Source organism: Oryza sativa, chromosome 12 (assembly GCF_034140825.1).
Source record: "Oryza sativa Japonica Group chromosome 12, ASM3414082v1".
Classification (NCBI taxonomy): domain Eukaryota; kingdom Viridiplantae; phylum Streptophyta; class Magnoliopsida; order Poales; family Poaceae; genus Oryza; species Oryza sativa.
The window spans coordinates 27,484,386-27,501,433 of record NC_089046.1 but is presented as its reverse complement, the minus strand read 5'-3'; the positions used below and the strand labels follow the sequence as shown (position 1 = coordinate 27,501,433).

At 41.1% G+C, this 17,048-nt stretch overlaps 3 protein-coding genes across 6 annotated transcripts; 2 read left to right on the top strand and 1 right to left on the bottom strand.

The window, feature by feature from the left end:
* Nucleotides 1–38: 38 nt before the first annotated feature.
* On the top strand, nt 39–3,136 carry LOC4352846 (phytoene synthase 2, chloroplastic). Its single transcript, NM_001404763.1, has 6 exons — nt 39–492; nt 1,477–1,527; nt 1,643–1,815; nt 1,945–2,180; nt 2,460–2,652; nt 2,740–3,136. The coding sequence occupies exons 1-6, from the start codon at nt 99–101 to the stop codon at nt 2,887–2,889; spliced, it is 1,197 nt and encodes a 398-aa protein (NP_001391692.1). The 5' UTR covers nt 39–98; the 3' UTR covers nt 2,890–3,136.
* A 1,407-nt stretch (nt 3,137–4,543) lies between these two features.
* LOC4352845 (anaphase-promoting complex subunit 5) lies at nt 4,544–12,886 on the top strand. Of its 4 annotated transcripts, none has more exons than XR_010738644.1 (21): nt 4,544–4,831; nt 5,174–5,333; nt 5,443–5,558; nt 5,657–5,900; nt 6,645–6,744; nt 6,851–6,929; nt 7,033–7,118; nt 7,734–7,866; nt 7,979–8,011; nt 8,787–9,041; nt 9,430–9,507; nt 9,612–9,886; nt 10,249–10,308; nt 10,393–10,460; nt 10,557–10,662; nt 10,753–10,894; nt 10,990–11,063; nt 11,383–11,481; nt 11,568–11,832; nt 12,091–12,158; nt 12,248–12,886. XR_010738644.1 is itself a non-coding variant. In XM_066306571.1 (21 exons), exons 1-21 carry the CDS (start codon nt 4,604–4,606, stop codon nt 12,401–12,403), a joined length of 2,781 nt encoding a protein of 926 aa, XP_066162668.1. In that variant the 5' UTR covers nt 4,544–4,603; the 3' UTR covers nt 12,404–12,886. The 4 variants fall into 4 exon arrangements, 2 of the variants coding, with proteins under 2 accessions (XP_066162668.1, XP_015618125.1); XM_066306571.1 differs by having other exon boundaries at nt 10,990–11,019; XR_010738645.1 differs by lacking the exon at nt 10,990–11,063 and having other exon boundaries at nt 11,387–11,481.
* A 1,781-nt stretch (nt 12,887–14,667) lies between these two features.
* LOC4352844 (auxin-responsive protein SAUR71) lies at nt 14,668–15,403 on the bottom strand. The gene has a single exon (XM_015764063.2). It carries the CDS (start codon nt 15,343–15,345, stop codon nt 14,953–14,955), a length of 393 nt encoding a protein of 130 aa, XP_015619549.1. The 5' UTR covers nt 15,346–15,403; the 3' UTR covers nt 14,668–14,952.
* Nucleotides 15,404–17,048: the final 1,645 nt, after the last annotated feature.

Genomic DNA, 17,048 nt, shown 5'->3' with positions numbered 1-17,048 from the left:
CCAACCATTTAAACCCACCCCTCCTTCCACACGAACACACAACCCCAACCATTCGACCCGCGCAGCGAGCCCCAACCCCACATCGCCGCGCGCCCCCGATGGCGTCCTCCTCGTCGGCGGCGGCGCTCTGGACGGCGGCGCCCCACCCCCACGGCAGCTGCATCAGGATCCACGCCATCTTCCACCAGCGTCACCAGCGGAGGGGGAGGAGGCCGGTCGTCGTCGCCTCGTCGGTGAGGCCGCTGCAGGCCGCGAGCCTGGCGGTGGCCACGGCGCCGGTGGCCGTGGCGTCGAGGAGGACGGCGGCGGAGGAGGCCGTCTACGAGGTCGTGCTGCGGCAGGCGGCGCTGGTGGAGGAGGCCACCCACCGCCGCGGCGCGGGGGCGCCGCGGTGGGCGGAGGAGGACGCCGTCGACTGGGGCCTCCTCCTCGGCGACGCCTACCACCGCTGCGGCGAGGTCTGCGCCGAGTACGCCAAGACCTTCTACCTAGGTCAGCCAACCCAACATTGACTAATCATTCAATTTTGTTTTTGTCACCGTTATTACTTTATCATTTCACAGGTGAAAGCTAGCTACTATTCGTTTGCCACTACTACTCCCTAGCTTAGCTAGCGTCTCTTCCTTTTCTTGATTTGTTCATAGTACTGTATATGATAATTGTAGACCTACCCTTTCTCTATTTCTTTTTGGGTTCTTGGGTGGAATGGCTGGCTTGATAAAATTTTGCGACCCTTTTTGTGGTTCTAGGAGCCACATCTCACTTTCACTTTCTTGTACTTGTTGGTCTAAAAAGATTAGTTAATGCTGCAATTAGTTGGCTTTTACTAGGAATTGTAAGAGGGTGGTGTTAAAAGGTGATTAAAAAAAAATCTATGAACATTCCTAGATTCCTATTACGTGTTAAGAAGATAAATATTCCTGCGTATAATTTATGGAATACTCCTTCTGATGGCAAAAATATATTAGCAGTAGCCAAACAACACCAGCCTGAGTGAGTGAGTGGCTCTCAGTGCTCTGAACAACTGTACATGTATATACAAATGTTTGCCGACTTCAGAGTAGGTAAGATAATGCACTTGGATGATAGATGCCATCCCAAGGAAATGATCCAACAAGCAGATGCGCAGATATGGTGATCTCTCTAGTGCACCACTGGCAATTTATAGATTTCTCTTCTTAATTAGGGTCAGGGATATGCTGGTTGGTGGTGGGTTTGTGGGTGATGTGAGGACGCATGGGCTTGATTGATGAATCCAGTAACCTTCTTGTTTTTTTTAATCTTGCTTTCTGTATCACCGTGTTTCCACTTGGATCATCCCTGACCTGGTAAGGGACTCATTTTCTATTGCTATGAGGACCTTTTGGGGACTAGCTCAAACTCTGATGTATGGTTGATACTTAGATTTTCTACGTAAAGTGGAATTTCACCTTGTGTAATTTCTCATGGTTTTTGTTTCCATCGTTTACATTTCAGGTACTCAGCTTATGACTCCTGAAAGGCGCAAAGCTGTCTGGGCAATCTATGGTATGGATTAGTTAACTATTCATTGATCTACCAGTTACTCTCACTTGTGAAAATTCAGATAACTTCAATTGTTTGTGGAATTTTTAATTCTTACCTTTGTTTTTGTCTTTGGCAGTATGGTGCAGAAGAACTGATGAACTGGTAGATGGCCCTAACTCGTCTTACATTACACCAAAGGCACTTGATCGATGGGAGAAGAGATTAGAAGATCTCTTCGAAGGCAGGCCATATGATATGTATGATGCAGCCCTCTCGGACACAGTGTCAAAGTTTCCAGTAGATATCCAGGTACAGCCAACAAAAAAGCTACTGTAAAAGCAGGATATGAAGTGCTTTTAAAAGTTATTAGTACACAGTAAATTGGTGACACGCATTTGTCTGATGTTTCTGCACCGTCGGGATCTCTTTTATTTACAGCCATTCAAAGACATGATTGAAGGAATGAGGCTTGACCTGTGGAAATCAAGGTATAGGAGCTTTGATGAGCTCTACCTCTACTGCTACTACGTTGCTGGCACGGTTGGTCTCATGACAGTACCGGTGATGGGGATTGCCCCCGACTCGAAGGCCTCAACCGAGAGCGTGTACAACGCTGCGCTAGCTCTTGGGATCGCCAACCAGCTGACGAATATTCTCAGAGACGTAGGCGAAGAGTAAGTACCAATGTGCTCACTACCAGCATGTTCTTTTTCTGAGTTAATAATTGCAGACTTTCACATGATAAATATGTAGTTTGACACCCAATATGTATTGCACAAACCATTTGCGCTTTAAAGTCTAGTCCAAAATTGTGCCTAAACAGATGCCTTTCACATTAAAAATTTGAAGCGCACATAAGTTTAATTTAAGGCATATGTACCGATTTGTCGCTATTGAGATTAAGTTTTTTGGTTGATTGTGATGTAATATGTTTGTTGTGGATGGAATTTCAGCTCAAGGAGGGGAAGAATCTACCTTCCATTGGATGAATTGGCAGAGGCAGGTCTGACAGAAGAAGACATATTCAGAGGGAAAGTGACTGATAAATGGAGGAAGTTCATGAAGGGACAAATTCTGCGTGCCAGGTTATTCTTTGATGAGGCGGAGAAGGGCGTTGCGCATCTAGACTCTGCGAGTAGATGGCCGGTATGAGAGGCTACAAATTCTGCGGTTTTATGTTCCACAAATAAAATAAACCACTGAAATTTACCTTAATCGATTATTTTCTCGTAGGTTCTGGCATCTTTGTGGTTATACCGGCAGATCCTTGATGCTATCGAAGCAAACGACTACAACAACTTCACCAAGCGCGCGTATGTAAACAAGGCAAAGAAGCTGCTGTCTTTACCGGTCGCTTATGCAAGAGCGGCAGTTGCATCATGAACAATCACTAGATCAGATGCCTTATTATTTTTTTTCTTTCATTTTCTTTTCTTTTGATTTCGCACGATTTCTTGGCTGTTGTATATATTCAAGCAGCTACCTGTATGCCATAAGCCTGCCACAGTTTTTCTTTAGTTCAAGGGACTGATTTCAGGTCCCTCAATACTCAACTCTTGTTAGAAACAAATACAGAGGGGGTAAGCCCCACAGTTCAAGAAGCATATTACTCTTCATTTGTCTTCAAGAATTCAAGCTTTGCCTTTGTTACAAACATGCCACTGTTCAACCATACTGAATTGCTGATCTGAACATTGATTCTACTGTTCAGAGGTCAAAACTAGGAAAAAAGAGCCCCCAGAGTTTTCACATGTTGCTACTATGTCAGCTGAAAGCATTTTTCATAAACAACCAGACTTAATCTAAATCTCTTTCCTTATTATGATGTTTTACTAGGAAAGCAGAACCCCAAGAGTTTTCACATGTTGTTGTTATGTCAGATGATAAATAACCAGTATTAGTCTGAAACTCCTTGCTGATTATGATGTTTAACAACATGATGATCTGAACAATGTGCTTACCATTTGGTGACTCTGTCATCCTCTGAACCTTGTTGAATGAGAACCACAATTTGGGTGTGGTCCAGTAACCACTAGACCTTTGGACTCAATTGTGGCAAATTGTCTCCTAGCAGCAGGAGATATGACTGGCTACTCTGCATCAATAAATCTTAGTAGTACATTCTTACTTCTGGTGAATATTGAGAACAGCAGATACTACTGGACAATGGCATGCAGATGACACTGCTGCTAGCTCTTGGCTAGGGTTCTTGTGGCTGGGAGGTGTCAGGATGGCCATTGCTTTCTTCCAGGCCACATCTCGCGATTCTGATGAGATTACCCGGAAATCAAAGCGCAGGTGTGAATTGGCATTGGTTTGCAGAACGAAAGATGACAAGAATTGCAATTTGCCTTCTTTTTTTTTTTTAGATTCACATGAACCATGTGTTTAGTGCTATATAGTGTGTAAAGTAAATTGTAGTACTACTACTCAAGAATATACAATTTGCAATTTGCCTTCTCTTTTTTTCCCCTTTCCAATTCACATGAACCATATGTTACTTGAGCACATAAAATACTTCTGTTGGTCAAAATTTATTTACTTTTAGAAAAGAAAAGGCAGGGTGAAGTCCTCCACTTAGCACCTTTTGTCATGTGAAATAACAAGAACATATCGGACGAGTGTTTTTTTCACCTTCAACCTTTTTTTATTATTACTTCTCACAATGTGGAAAAAAAGTTCCTGGCCCATTTTCCAAAAGAGGCCTTTCACATCAAACTAGGATCGATTTTGGATGCAGACATTTCATAGGAGTCGTTTCATTTTCTGAATTAATTGAGAAAATAAAGATCTTGCGCCCCATATTAGAAAGCAGATCGAAATTAAAATGCAGCAGGAAATGAATGATATTAATAAAAGAAAGAAATGAACGATGGCCCACATGTACGGCCTATTTACACGGGCCTGAATTCCCATGCAAAGCCAATAAGTTATTTCTGGCCCATAATGGGCCTGAATTTAGCGAGCAGGCCCACTAATTTTTTTGGGCCCATTTGTTCAATCCCCGCAAAAAGCCATAGACATTTTGCTCCGTCGCGAGCCAAGCGAATTCAAAACCCTCGTCTCCGGCGGCGGCGGCGACGGCGAGGCGGCGGAGATGAACGTGTTCGCGGGGGTGGGCGGGGGCGCGGCGGGGAAGGAGGCGGGGACGGTGGGCGGCGGGGCGCTGCTGGAGCTGACGCCGCACAAGCTGGCGCTGTGCCACCTCGTGCAGGTGTTCGCGCCGCCGCCGCAGGCCGGGGTCTCGGCCCCCGCGCTGCCCTTCCCCTTCGAGTCCGTCGCCCACCACAACCGCCTCGGCCTCTTCCTCTTCGCCCTCACCCGCGTAAGCATCGCCTCTCCTCCCTTCCCCCACCGCACGCCCGAAATGTCACTCCTGAACTGAGATGCTACACTTTGCTTGCTCTCTGAATTTAGCTGCTGCTGATGTGACCAAATAACCATTATAGCTTTAAAATCATCATCCATTTGCGGTTTGGTGTGATAGGCTGGTTGAGATTGATCGACTGCGTAGGCCATTCACTTGATCTGTTCCAAGTTCATGGAGGACACAAGTGTGACCAATTGCGCATTTTACTGTCACTACCTTTTAATTATCTCCCCATTCTCAAGCTGGGTATAGCTTTCAGTTCACTCGTATGGATCTCCACTTACTTGTGCTTTGTAGTCGTGCGAGGATTTTCGGGAACCTCCACTGGAAGAGCTTCTAAGGCAGCTGAAGGCAGTTGATGCTTTGGTTAATGGCTGGCTCTGTGAGCAGCTTACAAGTACCCTTTCAGCGCTTACTTCACCGGATGATCTGTTCAACTTCTTTGATAAGCTACGAGGTAAGCTTTACTATATGGGTGGAGGTTTTGAGTCCTCAATACTTCATTCTTAGAGAAAGACTTCGAATTATAAACGGATATAGTTTATTTTTGCAATGGTTTCTGCCAGGCGTTCTGTCTGCGCCAGAAGGTGCAAATGTGGAAGACGAATTTCTGGATCCAAATAGTCAGCTTGGAGTTTTTCTTCGTTGCTGTATACTTTCCTTCAATACAATGACCTTTGAGGTGCTACAATCAGAGCAATCCATTCGCAAACATTTTTTTACTGTTGCCTTATTTTTATTATTTAGGGTACTAAGTGTTCTTGCTGAATCTTGTTGTAGGGTGTCTGCCATCTTTTGGCAAATCTTGTGGAGTATTGTAACTCCGCTGACACCTCATACGACTTGGCAGAAGATGAGGACTTCAACAGTGAAATGGAAATGAGCAACTTCATGGATACAAATATGCATGTTAGAGATGGTGTATTTGACAAATACAATCAAGGTTATGCCCCTAGGAGCCATATGGTAGACAGCTCGTCATCTCTAGTACATGCTCCAGCCTCACTCCATGATTTTGAGGAAGGTAAATCTGAACCCCAAAATCCCAAATACATAACCTGCTAGGCTGCTATTTCATCAATTTAGTGTGCATGAGGAATTATTTTAACACACCAAACAAGGAAAAAAAAGCGACACCAAGGTTTTTAGAATCACCCTCCACCAACAGAAGAATGAGATGTGATGACTAATGAGCACAAGAAAGATAAAGCTTACATAATTTGGAGTTTCGTCAGTTTCTTATGCTTCCTTTTTTGTCATATAATTATTTGGCAATAGTAATACCAATTCAACTCTGCGTTTCTTTCCCCCAATGCAATTCAATTCTGAAAAGTGAAGCATTTTCCACTTATGTTATTTCTGCCATTTGATTTACGATATTACAAAATGATCTGCGCACAGTTATCTGGATAAAAGTTTTTCTTTTGGTATATGTGCTGGTTAGTTACATGGAAAGGGATATAATAATTCTATAATGCATAAAACTTTTGAGTTATGAAAGAGTTTCAGATAATCACTTTTCCTCCTTCAATATTTTTCACTTCCCAACAGTTCAATTGCAGGGTGACTTTTGGATTGTGGAAATTACACACTTTTATACCATGGTCACGTTATTTGCATTGCTAAATATATTTTTCAATGATTTTCAATATCATTTATTTCTCAATGCTACATGCAATTTTATTTCTATGATCTATTTTTGTTTTATCAGGCTGCTGAAAAAGATCCATTTGTTCAAAAATATTTATGTCTTTATTTCTTTTGCTAGCTAATATGTTCAAGGCAGATGATAACCTGGGTCCAACTTGTCTGAGGTCAAGATGGCAATTAGAGGCATATCTTAACCAACAAGCTGATATTCTTGAGAAGTAAGAGTCATTTACCACATTTAATCAACTAATGCTACCACAAACTTGTCCTACTTCTTGAGAAGCACATGAAGCAGTGCCTTTAATAGCTCCTCTTTTGCTGCAGGGATCCTAGTTCGGTGCCTTTGAATTCATTTAATGCTACTATGAGTCAACTTCAGAAATTAGCTCCAGAGCTCCATCGTGTAAGTTATGAGCAGAGCAATACCTTAATCTTCTATGAATATGCAGAATTGTGAAGAGTTCCTTGTCACAATGGTTTATTTTGATCTATATTCTACCTGTCAGGTCCAATTTTTGCAGTATTTGAATGCTCTTACCCATGATGACTACGTTGCTGCATTAGATAATCTTCACCGCTATTTTGATTACAGGTCTGTACCAAACTGCCAATCATATGAAAGAGGGTGGGGGTTGTTGATGTTTTGGTCATATTTTTCCATGATTCTCTGGTACTATTTAACATTTAGTCATCAACTCATTGCTGGAGAGTGCTTGATGTTTTGACCACCTGTTCTATCCATTTACGATGATTGATGGCACATGTGTTTTAGTTATTGCCTCTGCACATGCATGGCAATTATAGTAGGGGTATTCCATGAATTAATACAGCAGGTGTATTCTATGAATTAAGTCATGTTAGTCTCTAGACTCTAGCATGTTTTCAGATGTCTATAAAGCAGTTTCTACTTTCTGCATTCAGCAATGCTGCAGTCTTTATTTCTCTATAATCAAGACGGATCAAAATTGGAATGGGATAATACAGCAAGTTTTGGAATCATGGTATATCTGTCTAGACTTGTTGCTACATGTATTATATTTACTCAATGCTGCCACTAGCCCACCATGATTTTTTAAGAATCTTTTGTCGGCAAGCAAGAGTAAGCTATAAGCATATGTGATAGTGACATGTTGCATATGCTATGTTGAAAACTCAGAAGCAATTGTAAAATATGTTCTAACATAGTTAATTTATGTGGATGATGTAGTGCAGGGATGCAAGGACTTTTCAGTCGTACCGCGTCTCCATTCCAAGATATTATAGTTGGGAAGTATGAGAGTGCTTTGCTCTGCTTAGGTAACTTGCACTGTTATTTTGGACATCCGAAGAAAGCCTTAGAGGTAATGTAAGGTAGTTGGTTTTCTTTAATTTATTCCGCCTATTTATATTACTAGGACCATCTGTTTCAGTATTAAATATTGCTTATTGTCCTCTTGGATTTCTTTCTTCCAGGCATTCACAGAAGCAGTGCGTGTTTCCCAAATGGTCAGTCACAACTTGGTTTTTTCTCAAACTTGATTTTGTTTTACAATAAAAACGAGTTGATTGATTATTATAGCAAGGCTTCAGTCAGTGTCTATTCAGCAGGGTGCTGTACCCTTAATTCTTCTTATCTTTCATCCTGAGTTGAATGAACAAATTGAATTTCTTTCATGGTCAATGTTTAGTTTTAAGTGGTTGTACAATTCTCTGCAAATTTTGCACACATGCTTGCGCACTCAGCGCTATGTGCATACACACAAAACAAAACTGTCACCTGGTAGCACAACAAAACGAGATAAAGTTGAATTCTGTTTGGGAATTTGACACTTACCTTGCCCCCAAGTTTACCGTAACCTGGAAAAATGTAACCAGTTAATCACCGTGTTTTATCAATTATCATGCAGTATACAATCTCTTCATATGAAGTTGTCAGCAATGAAAATATATTCCACTTAATGTGTTCTCTTCCCTAGTTCTCGTTACTGCCAAGGTGGCTGAGGGTCTGAACGGGTATATCCAAACTGGTAGTTACTTAGGCGATTAAACTGATGTGCCAATTCCACGGCTTATCAGAATCAAATCGCCAAAGTCATATTACTGGATAGGAGTAAGAGATTGTGTATAAGTCAGCTACTATTTTTGGTACATGTTCTTGTACATATTAAACAAATTTCTGGTGTATTATACTACTATGTTTTAGGGTGTTATTTAAATATTAGTATGAGCTGAATGCTTCTCTTCAATTGGCTGTTTTAACACATGCTTCATTTTTTTCCAGAACAATGATGATTCATGCCTGGCCTATATATTAGGAGCTATTTCCAATCTGTTATCAAAGATAGGCATGTCAAGCACAGTTGGAACAATTGGTTCTCCTTATTCACTTGGAAATAACATCGGATTAGGCACACCGCTGTCCATTCAGCAACAGCTGCTTGTTCTTTTAAAGAGATCACTTAAGCGAGCTGATACCTTGAAACTTACAAGCTTGCTGTCCTTTGATCACCTTTCTCTTGCAAAATTTGATCTGAAGGTAAGATCTCCATTTTGTTTCATTTGATTTTAAGACCTCTTTAATGCCTAGCAATGCTTAAGTTTCTTATTCATCTTCCTGCATGTGCATCTCATCCTAATAATGTCAGCTTTCAAATGTGGCAAAGTCTCTCTGTCCTATGGCATTTTTTTTAGATCAAAGATAATTCAATCCAGCTTGGTAAGAAAGCTTACAAAAACAGGTGTTCATTTACAGACTCAAATGGATAGCAAACTGGGGACTCCAGTTCTCGATAATTGTCTTGTGGCATTAGTGTTTTGATCTTGAAAATGTTATTGCTAGATGACTTTTAGTTCATGATATACTTAGTTTCGTGCATCCTTATTTATCTCTACTTTTGTCCTGACTGTAAACCTTGCCTTACCAGCATGTCCAAAGGCCTCTGGTGTCCTTTGGCCCTAATGCTTCCACAAAGCTTAGAACATGTCCTGCAGATGTCTGCAAGGTATGCTTAACCTACAATGTCCCCGATAATATTACACTCGGTCTCAACATAATGTCTATACATTTACTTCTAATATAACCTTTTGTCTTTCGGTTTTATTGCAGAATTTGAGATTAAGTTCACGTGTGTTGACTGACTTTGGCACAGATGGCTTATCAGCATCAAATGATAATGGTAGTTTTAGTACTTCATGGCTTAGGAATCTGTCTGCTGCTTCTAATTCTTGGTGTAGCAGCTCGAAAAAATCTGGAAAACTACTTACGAATGACTTCGACAATTTCCATTTTCATGCACAACCAAGTCCTATACCTGCATCAGTATTGCAATTAGCTGGCTCAGCTTATTTGCTGAGGGCCACTGCTTGGGAACACTACGGGAGGTACTGATCTGTTCTCTGTTAATGGCTTATAATGCTTATGACAAGAATCACAGCAACGAATGTGACCATGTGGGGTTTTTATACCTTTTCTTTCCCAGCCTGACACAATATCGTAATCCTGTGAGAAAAGAGGTGTTTGATAAGCAAGTAGCAAATCTCTTGCAAGATAGAAATGGCACAAGATACTTAGGTTGCACATTGTTGGGGTTATTGATACCAGTATAAAAACATCCCTACCTTTTATGCTTTGTTGGCAACTTGACTTATATTTGATTTTGTTTTGTGGTAAACTTCAGATTCATCTGTACCCTTCCTAGAATGCTAATGTATTTCCATCCATCTTTTGTTCACTGCCTTCACAGTGCTCCGATGGTTCGAATGAATTCGTTGGTCTATGCAACCTGCTTTGCTGATGCTGCAAGGTATCACATACAATATGTTTATGTATGCTGTAGCTGTTGTCAATCTGGATAGGATATATGATGGTATTGTATTTCTTCTTGCAGTTCATCAGAGCTGTCGCTAGCATATGTCAAGCTAATTCAGCATTTAGCAACTTTCAAAGGGTATTCAGGTAAGTTGCCACATGACCAAGATGTGTTATAGCCTCCAATTTTGTAAGCTCCCACTTGGCTACTTTATAGCCTTACATTCTCTTATTGATCTGAAGCGGCATTCTCTGCTCTCAAGCTTGCTGAAGAGAAGTTCCCGTTGTCAGCAAATTCACATATCCAGCTTCTTAAAATGCAATTATTGCACGAGCGTGCTCTGCATCGGTAAAAAGCTGTTTCTGCACTTTTTTTAATATTCTTTTAGTGGCTGCAGTCTACATCCATAATCTGATGTGTTATTATTGATCTATGTAGAGGACACCTGAAAGTTGCGCAACAGATCTGTGATGAGTTTGCTGTGTTGTCATCTTCTGTTAGTGGAGTCGACATTGAGCTCAAGACAGAAGCTAGGTTACGGCATGCTCGCACGCTTCTTGCCGCAAAACAATTTAGTCAGGTTCTTGGATTCATTTCTCATTATTACCTAAGCGACATTTTGTGCATCATTTCTTTGTCCTTTGATTAAGAAGCCTGTCAATCTTTGGTGTGCAGCTGGAGCTAAGGCGCTCCACGAGCTTCTATGTAGGTCGCTTGCCCAGTTGCCCTAGATGCCTAATCGCTGCTAGGTGTGCTTTTGTTTTGTTTTTTTGCGCGCCACTTTTTGTGACCTTTTTTTTGGAGGGGTCCTTTTGGATCCCTTGGTTGTACATATTTCTTTCTTCTTCTTAATGAAATGAAGCACAGTCCTCTTACGTTTTCGAGGGGAAAAAAAGCCTTTGCAAATGTGTCAACCTATATTCAAGCGCATTTACCCCCTTTTCCCTGTTCAAATCCAGCCCCTCTTTGTCCATTACTTCAACCATTCTGCCTCCTGAATTTATTCAGATCATGCCCAAAAACTCACAAAAATAAATATTGCTCTAATACTTGTGTATCCTTGTGTAGGCAGCAAATGTGGCAAATTCTCTTTTCTCTACTTGCTACAAGTACAACATGCAGGTGGAGAATGCAAGTGTTCTTTTATTACTTGCAGAGATACAGAAAGTAAGAAAACACATTTTTTGGGAACTAGCATCTAATTATGTTGCAACGCCCACAAGCAAACTAATACTTTTCTTATTTTTTGCCAGAATTCTGACAATGCAGTCCTTGGGCTTCCTTACGCATTAGCTAGTCAATCATTCTGCAAATCATTTAACTTAGATCTGCTTGAAGCCTCGGCTACACTAACTCTTACTGAATTATGGCTGGCTCTTGGATCAACCCATGCAAAGAGGGCCTTGAGTCTTGTTTGCCAAAGCCTTCCAATGATCCTTGGTCATGGTGGACTTGAGCTGCGCGCTCGAGCTCACATAGTTCTTGCAAAATGCTATCTGTCCGATCCAAAATTCTCAGGTATATCCTAATCATGCTTTCGCATCACTGCAGTTCTATCCCGCATCATTTTAGTTTTCATAACATGATCAACCTTTAGATATGCCAAATAGCACGTAACAAAATGTTGCTGTTGCTTTTTGTAAGCTTTTACTGAATGGTCAATTTACATGTCAGCCTGAATACATTTGTGATGTTACGCGTCATGAATCTGTGAGGCTTGTTAGTTTTTTCTTACTTTAGAAAAACCGGTTCCCCTTTGTCCTTTCATCATGGCAGTTTCCGAAGACCCTTCTGCTGTTCTAGATCCTCTGAACCAAGCTGCGGAAGATCTGGAGGTTTTGGAGGTGAGCTGCTGGACACTATTTCTGTTGATCCCTTGAAAAAAATGCATTTTAATTTAGAGCTGATCGAGTGAATTTTCTACTATGTGTAGTACCACGAAATGGCGGCAGAAGCATACTACCTAAAGGCAATGGTCTACAACAATCTAGGAAAACTGGATGAGAGGGAGGAAGCTGCAGCTTCTTTCAAGGAGCACACACTCGCCCTTGAAAACCCATATAACGAAGAGGATTCACTTGCTTGCTGATACTATCAACTGAAATGGCAAGCTCAGCTCCCGTTTGTCCAGCAGAATGCCTTGCTGAGAAGAAGAAGGCGGCGTCAGCAGATCGGTGGTGCATCCATGGATGATTGATCAGTCTACATATGCCCCCTGTGCATGCATTGGTTGCATTACGAGCCCAACCAAATGGCTACATGGAAAGTCGGAAACGATCAGCATCTGATGTTAATTTGCTAGCTGCTGCAATCCAATCGCACTTTCATTTTCATCCTTTTTCTTTTTGCCAAGCTACTACTGTACATACATGCCATGGTTTGGTTTGATAATTTGACAAGATATGATGGCCATGGCTACTGTCCTGCTGACAACTACTGGACATATATATGCGTGTTGATGATGTTCTTGTACGTTTCGTACCTTTTGTTAGTGGCACATGCTCATATTATGCGTTACGCTCATGTAAATATTTTCGATCCATACATATATATATTCTCGATCGCTACTTTCCTTTCTGTCTCAATACCGAACTGATGTTATAAGAAAGAACAGATGTTGTAGTGGTTGTAGTTTCATTGAAGTAAATGCCATGATTTATTCTATTATCTTAAAAAAAAACAGATGTTGGAGTAAACTCTCGAAGCCTGTTCGCTACCAAAACTTAAATTTTAGAATTGATTTTGAGTTTTTTTTTTGATTTACTTGTAAACTGTGAAGAACACCGATATAAAAGTTTTGAACAAAATTATTTTACTTACTAACTTAGCTTATTTTTCAACGGTTTATCAACCGTAGATTAAACGATCATAGCGGAAGTAAATTCATCAAAAGTTAATCGTATTCTCATAGTTTTCATTTCTTAACCATTTTATTGCTTTTGTAGTAAATGGGCTAGAGATCCAAATTATACTTAGTTTCTTACTTTATTTTTTTGACAGCTTATTAGTTGTAGATTAAACAATCATAGCTGAAGTAAATTGATCAAATGTCAATCGTATTCTCCTAGTTTTCATTTCTTAACCATTTTATTGGTTTGGAGTAAAAGGGCTCGTGATCCAAATGTCATCAGGAGGCTAGCTGCCATTATCATGAGGCAGACGTCTGACTGGCTAATATGCTAGCTGCAGGTTGTTATGAGTATGACACGCCAAAATCAGCAGTGACAGTAGCAATTAAGTACACACATGCACTTCCAAAAACATGTCCTAAGATGTGACAAACCTGTTGCTTTCGCCTCTTTTACGTGAAAGGGAGGCAACATACGCATGGGCTATCCTACACTTTTGCACAAATTACCGTGTTAGCACAAATTAATCATGTTTCTCATTACACTTTGAAGATGCACTGGCTAGTGTAGTGGCAAGGTGTATGGTTTCAACATCAAAGTCCGTGTTCAATTCTCGGCACCCTTAGAGCAAGTTTTATAGTAGAGGTGACTATCACATCCAATTTCATGCATAACATACATAATTAAATCAAGAGGTGATATGTATAATATGTCATCTCTACCACACAATCCCCAATATCTCTAATACTCTCACATGTTTATTGAAGTTTGTGTAGGGGCTGCCCCTTGCATGAGAGGTGACTATTTCTCTCTCATCCTTCTTTCTCCTCCACTTCACTATTTAGTCCTATGTGGCATCTTGGGGCTTGTACTTGGATGCCCATAGTACTTGCCCTTATATTTTCTTCTTAATTATTTGCCCAGACCTTTTTAAGTTGTTACACTTGATCATGATCAAGTTCATTTCCTGGTTAATTGTCCAGCGGTTTTTTTTAGTCATTACACTTTATCTTAAATTCCCAAACCCTATATGTACAACAGAAACCCTACCCTACATTGATGGCTTGATGACTGCTAGCTAGGCTGCTGGGAAAACCACCTCAACATTAGTGTAGTTGTAAGAAAAACAACTAATGGGTGAGAGTTGTAAAATATATTCTTTTAAAGATAATGGATAAAATCCACCCTTTGGTTCAACCGAAGCTACAACCAAAGAGTTGTAAAATATAAAATTGAGTAATTTTCACATTAAGCCATTTATATTCACCAAAGTTTCACTTAAGACTAGGCCTAAACCAACATTTTCACATTAGACCAAATATTGCACTTGTAAAGTACAACTAATATAATACTCCTTTGCGTTTGGCATTTTGCAATTTTGTCATACAAAAAGCTGCAAAGTACAGTCCCAACTATTCATGATAATTACTCCTTAATTAATTAGTGCAGTACACTAAACATTTTGCAATTTTGCCAAAGACATAATCTTCAAAGTACAGTCAAATAAGTGAACAACTGTTCATGATTATTACTATAGTACAGTAACCATAATAAGCAGCTCAAGCTAATTAAACATCACTCGTACTTATTTACTTATCAATTTTACATCGTCTTCACTCACTCAATCACTCTCTCATCAAAATTCCCTTAGACAGGGAAAATAAAAAGGAAAAAAAACTCAAATTAAAAGGCAAAGAACCACAAAGTTCTCCGAGCTATTTACAAATGGGTCCAGCCCGGCCCGGCCCGGCCCGGCCCACAAGCCCAACCGACGGCCGGCCGCGCGCGGCTACTCGCTGTCGTCGTCCTCGTCGCCGGCGGCGGCGAGCGCGGCGCGGAAGACGTCGGCGCGGCAGGGGATGCGGAGCGGGCCGTGGTGGTCGTAGCCGTACTCCTGCGCGGCGCGGCGGAGGAGCTCGGCCAGCGCCGGCCGCCCGAGCAGCTCGGCGCGCACGACGAACCGCTCCGCCGCCGCCGCCTCGCCGCCATCCCCCTCCCCGACCACGTACACCGGCACGTGCCCCTCGGGTACCCCCTCGTGCGCCGCCGCCGCCGACGACGACCTCTTCCCGCTGCTCCCACCTCCGCCGCCTCCGCGGCGTGGCGCCGGCGAGAATGGCGGCGGCGAGGAGGGCGACGAGCAGTCGCCGACGCGGGAGAGCCGTCGGATCATCTGCCTCATCGGATCGGACGGTCCAGATCTCTCACTTCACTCGCAGTCGCAGTGTGCGTGAGCTCACGGGGGGAGGCGAGGCGAGGCGGGAGTATTTATAGCGGGAAAGGGAGCGTGTCCGTCACGTGGCTGACGTGTCGGGCCCCGGGAGCGTGGGCCCACCCTGTCAGTGTGATGAGTACCGAGAGGTACAAGTGGGAGTACGGCTTCAGGTACGGCCACCTTTTCGTTTCCCTCTTTTTTGCTTTTATTTTTATTTTTTTATATAAAAAATTATGTCTTGTTGCTTTCTGATTAGTGTGCAAGAGAAAATTTTCTTTCTGGAGGGATATTTTTGTTTTGCTTTTCTTGTCTGGTGGAATCTCAGTGCAGTACACAACGATGTGCATATATTGCTTGCTTCAACTGTATATGTTTATGCTTTTATTTGCATGCTTTAACCATGTGTTTACTTTCATCTTGTCCACTTGATCTTTTTAAGGGAAAATAGACCTTGTACTTCTAGTAATTGATGTTTTTTTTCGTCAAAAACACAACACACACGAAAATAAACCAAATAGAATGCTCATGCAGTAATTAATTGAACATGGACACTACTGTAAATCAAGGGTACATACATACATGAACCCTAGACGGTACAAAAGTGTTGGTTGTCAACTTGTCATCACTACATATACTAATCATCTAGTATTAATTATTTTTTTCAAAAAGGGAGTAACAATTGTATAGACTTGCATGCATGTCCGGAAATAAAAAGGCCGTACAGATGCTTTAGTAGGTCACTCTATTAACATATGGTATCAGATCATACAATTGGTTTAAGTTTAATTAATTAGGCTTTAAAGGTCAAAGCAAACAGCAACAATATATGAGCCGTACACAATTAAGGCCGGGTATCCGTGCGTGCGTGCTGACGCAATCAATCTCCACCTTTAGCACTACAAAAATCAATATAAATGCCCTACACATTTAGATAACTAGATGAATACCCCGCCGCGTTGTTGCCGGAAATTAAGTTGTATAGTATGTACAAATAAGCTATATTATATTTTGTAAACAAAAATAAAATGACTTCCCTATGTTTTATATTATTAACACATGATTGCAAATATAATGCAAGGTGAATATATTTTGTAATTGATACTTATGAATTTTGAACTAAAAAACAATTGAGATTGTATGGTTTTGTGAGAGAAAAAAGAAGAGACTATTTGTACCATATATCTATCATCCAAAGGCTAAAAGTAATTAGGATGATGTGGCTTCATGAGAGAAGAGAGAAATAGCATTAACTATACTTAGTGGGGATGAACTATATAAGTATATAGGATTTCTCTTGTGTGTATTCCAACTTTTAGCTAAGCTATTTCCTCCCTTCTAAAACATACTATGAAGATAGCAATATTTTGATATGTATGAAGTAACTCTGGCAATATCTGTTAGCAAGCTGATATTTTTGAAGAGAGTACTTCTAAAATTAAATTTCAAGAACATTAATCAAAAAATTAAACTCGGATAAATTAGTTCCACCATAAAAAATCTAACCAACTGAGCGTTCAACTCTCTAAGGGACTGATCTACAGTAGAAGGGCCGATGTCAGGCGACACCGACGACTTTCGGCAAAATCTATAGCGAAACTGCTTATATATATCTAAGCATAATTAGCGTACTAAGACACCGATAAACACGTTATGACACCAATAAATCAATT

What these genes read in the sequence shown, in the direction of transcription:
- LOC4352846 (NM_001404763.1), top strand. Translation starts at nt 99, where the DNA reads ATGGCGTCCTCCTCGTCGGCGGCGGCGCTCTGGACGGCGGCGCCCCAC. An exon ending in AGCTGTCTGGGCAATCTATG is followed by an intron (nt 1,528 to 1,642) that starts GTATGGATTAGT and finishes TGTCTTTGGCAG; the next exon opens with TATGGTGCAGAAGAACTGAT. An exon ending in AGTTTCCAGTAGATATCCAG is followed by an intron (nt 1,816 to 1,944) that starts GTACAGCCAACA and finishes TTTTATTTACAG; the next exon opens with CCATTCAAAGACATGATTGA.
- LOC4352844 (XM_015764063.2), bottom strand. Translation starts at nt 15,345, where the DNA reads ATGAGGCAGATGATCCGACGGCTCTCCCGCGTCGGCGACTGCTCGTCG.
- LOC4352845 (XM_066306571.1), top strand. Translation starts at nt 4,604, where the DNA reads ATGAACGTGTTCGCGGGGGTGGGCGGGGGCGCGGCGGGGAAGGAGGCG. An exon ending in CAAGCTGATATTCTTGAGAA is followed by an intron (nt 6,745 to 6,850) that starts GTAAGAGTCATT and finishes CTTTTGCTGCAG; the next exon opens with GGATCCTAGTTCGGTGCCTT. An exon ending in CACGAGCGTGCTCTGCATCG is followed by an intron (nt 10,663 to 10,752) that starts GTAAAAAGCTGT and finishes TGATCTATGTAG; the next exon opens with AGGACACCTGAAAGTTGCGC.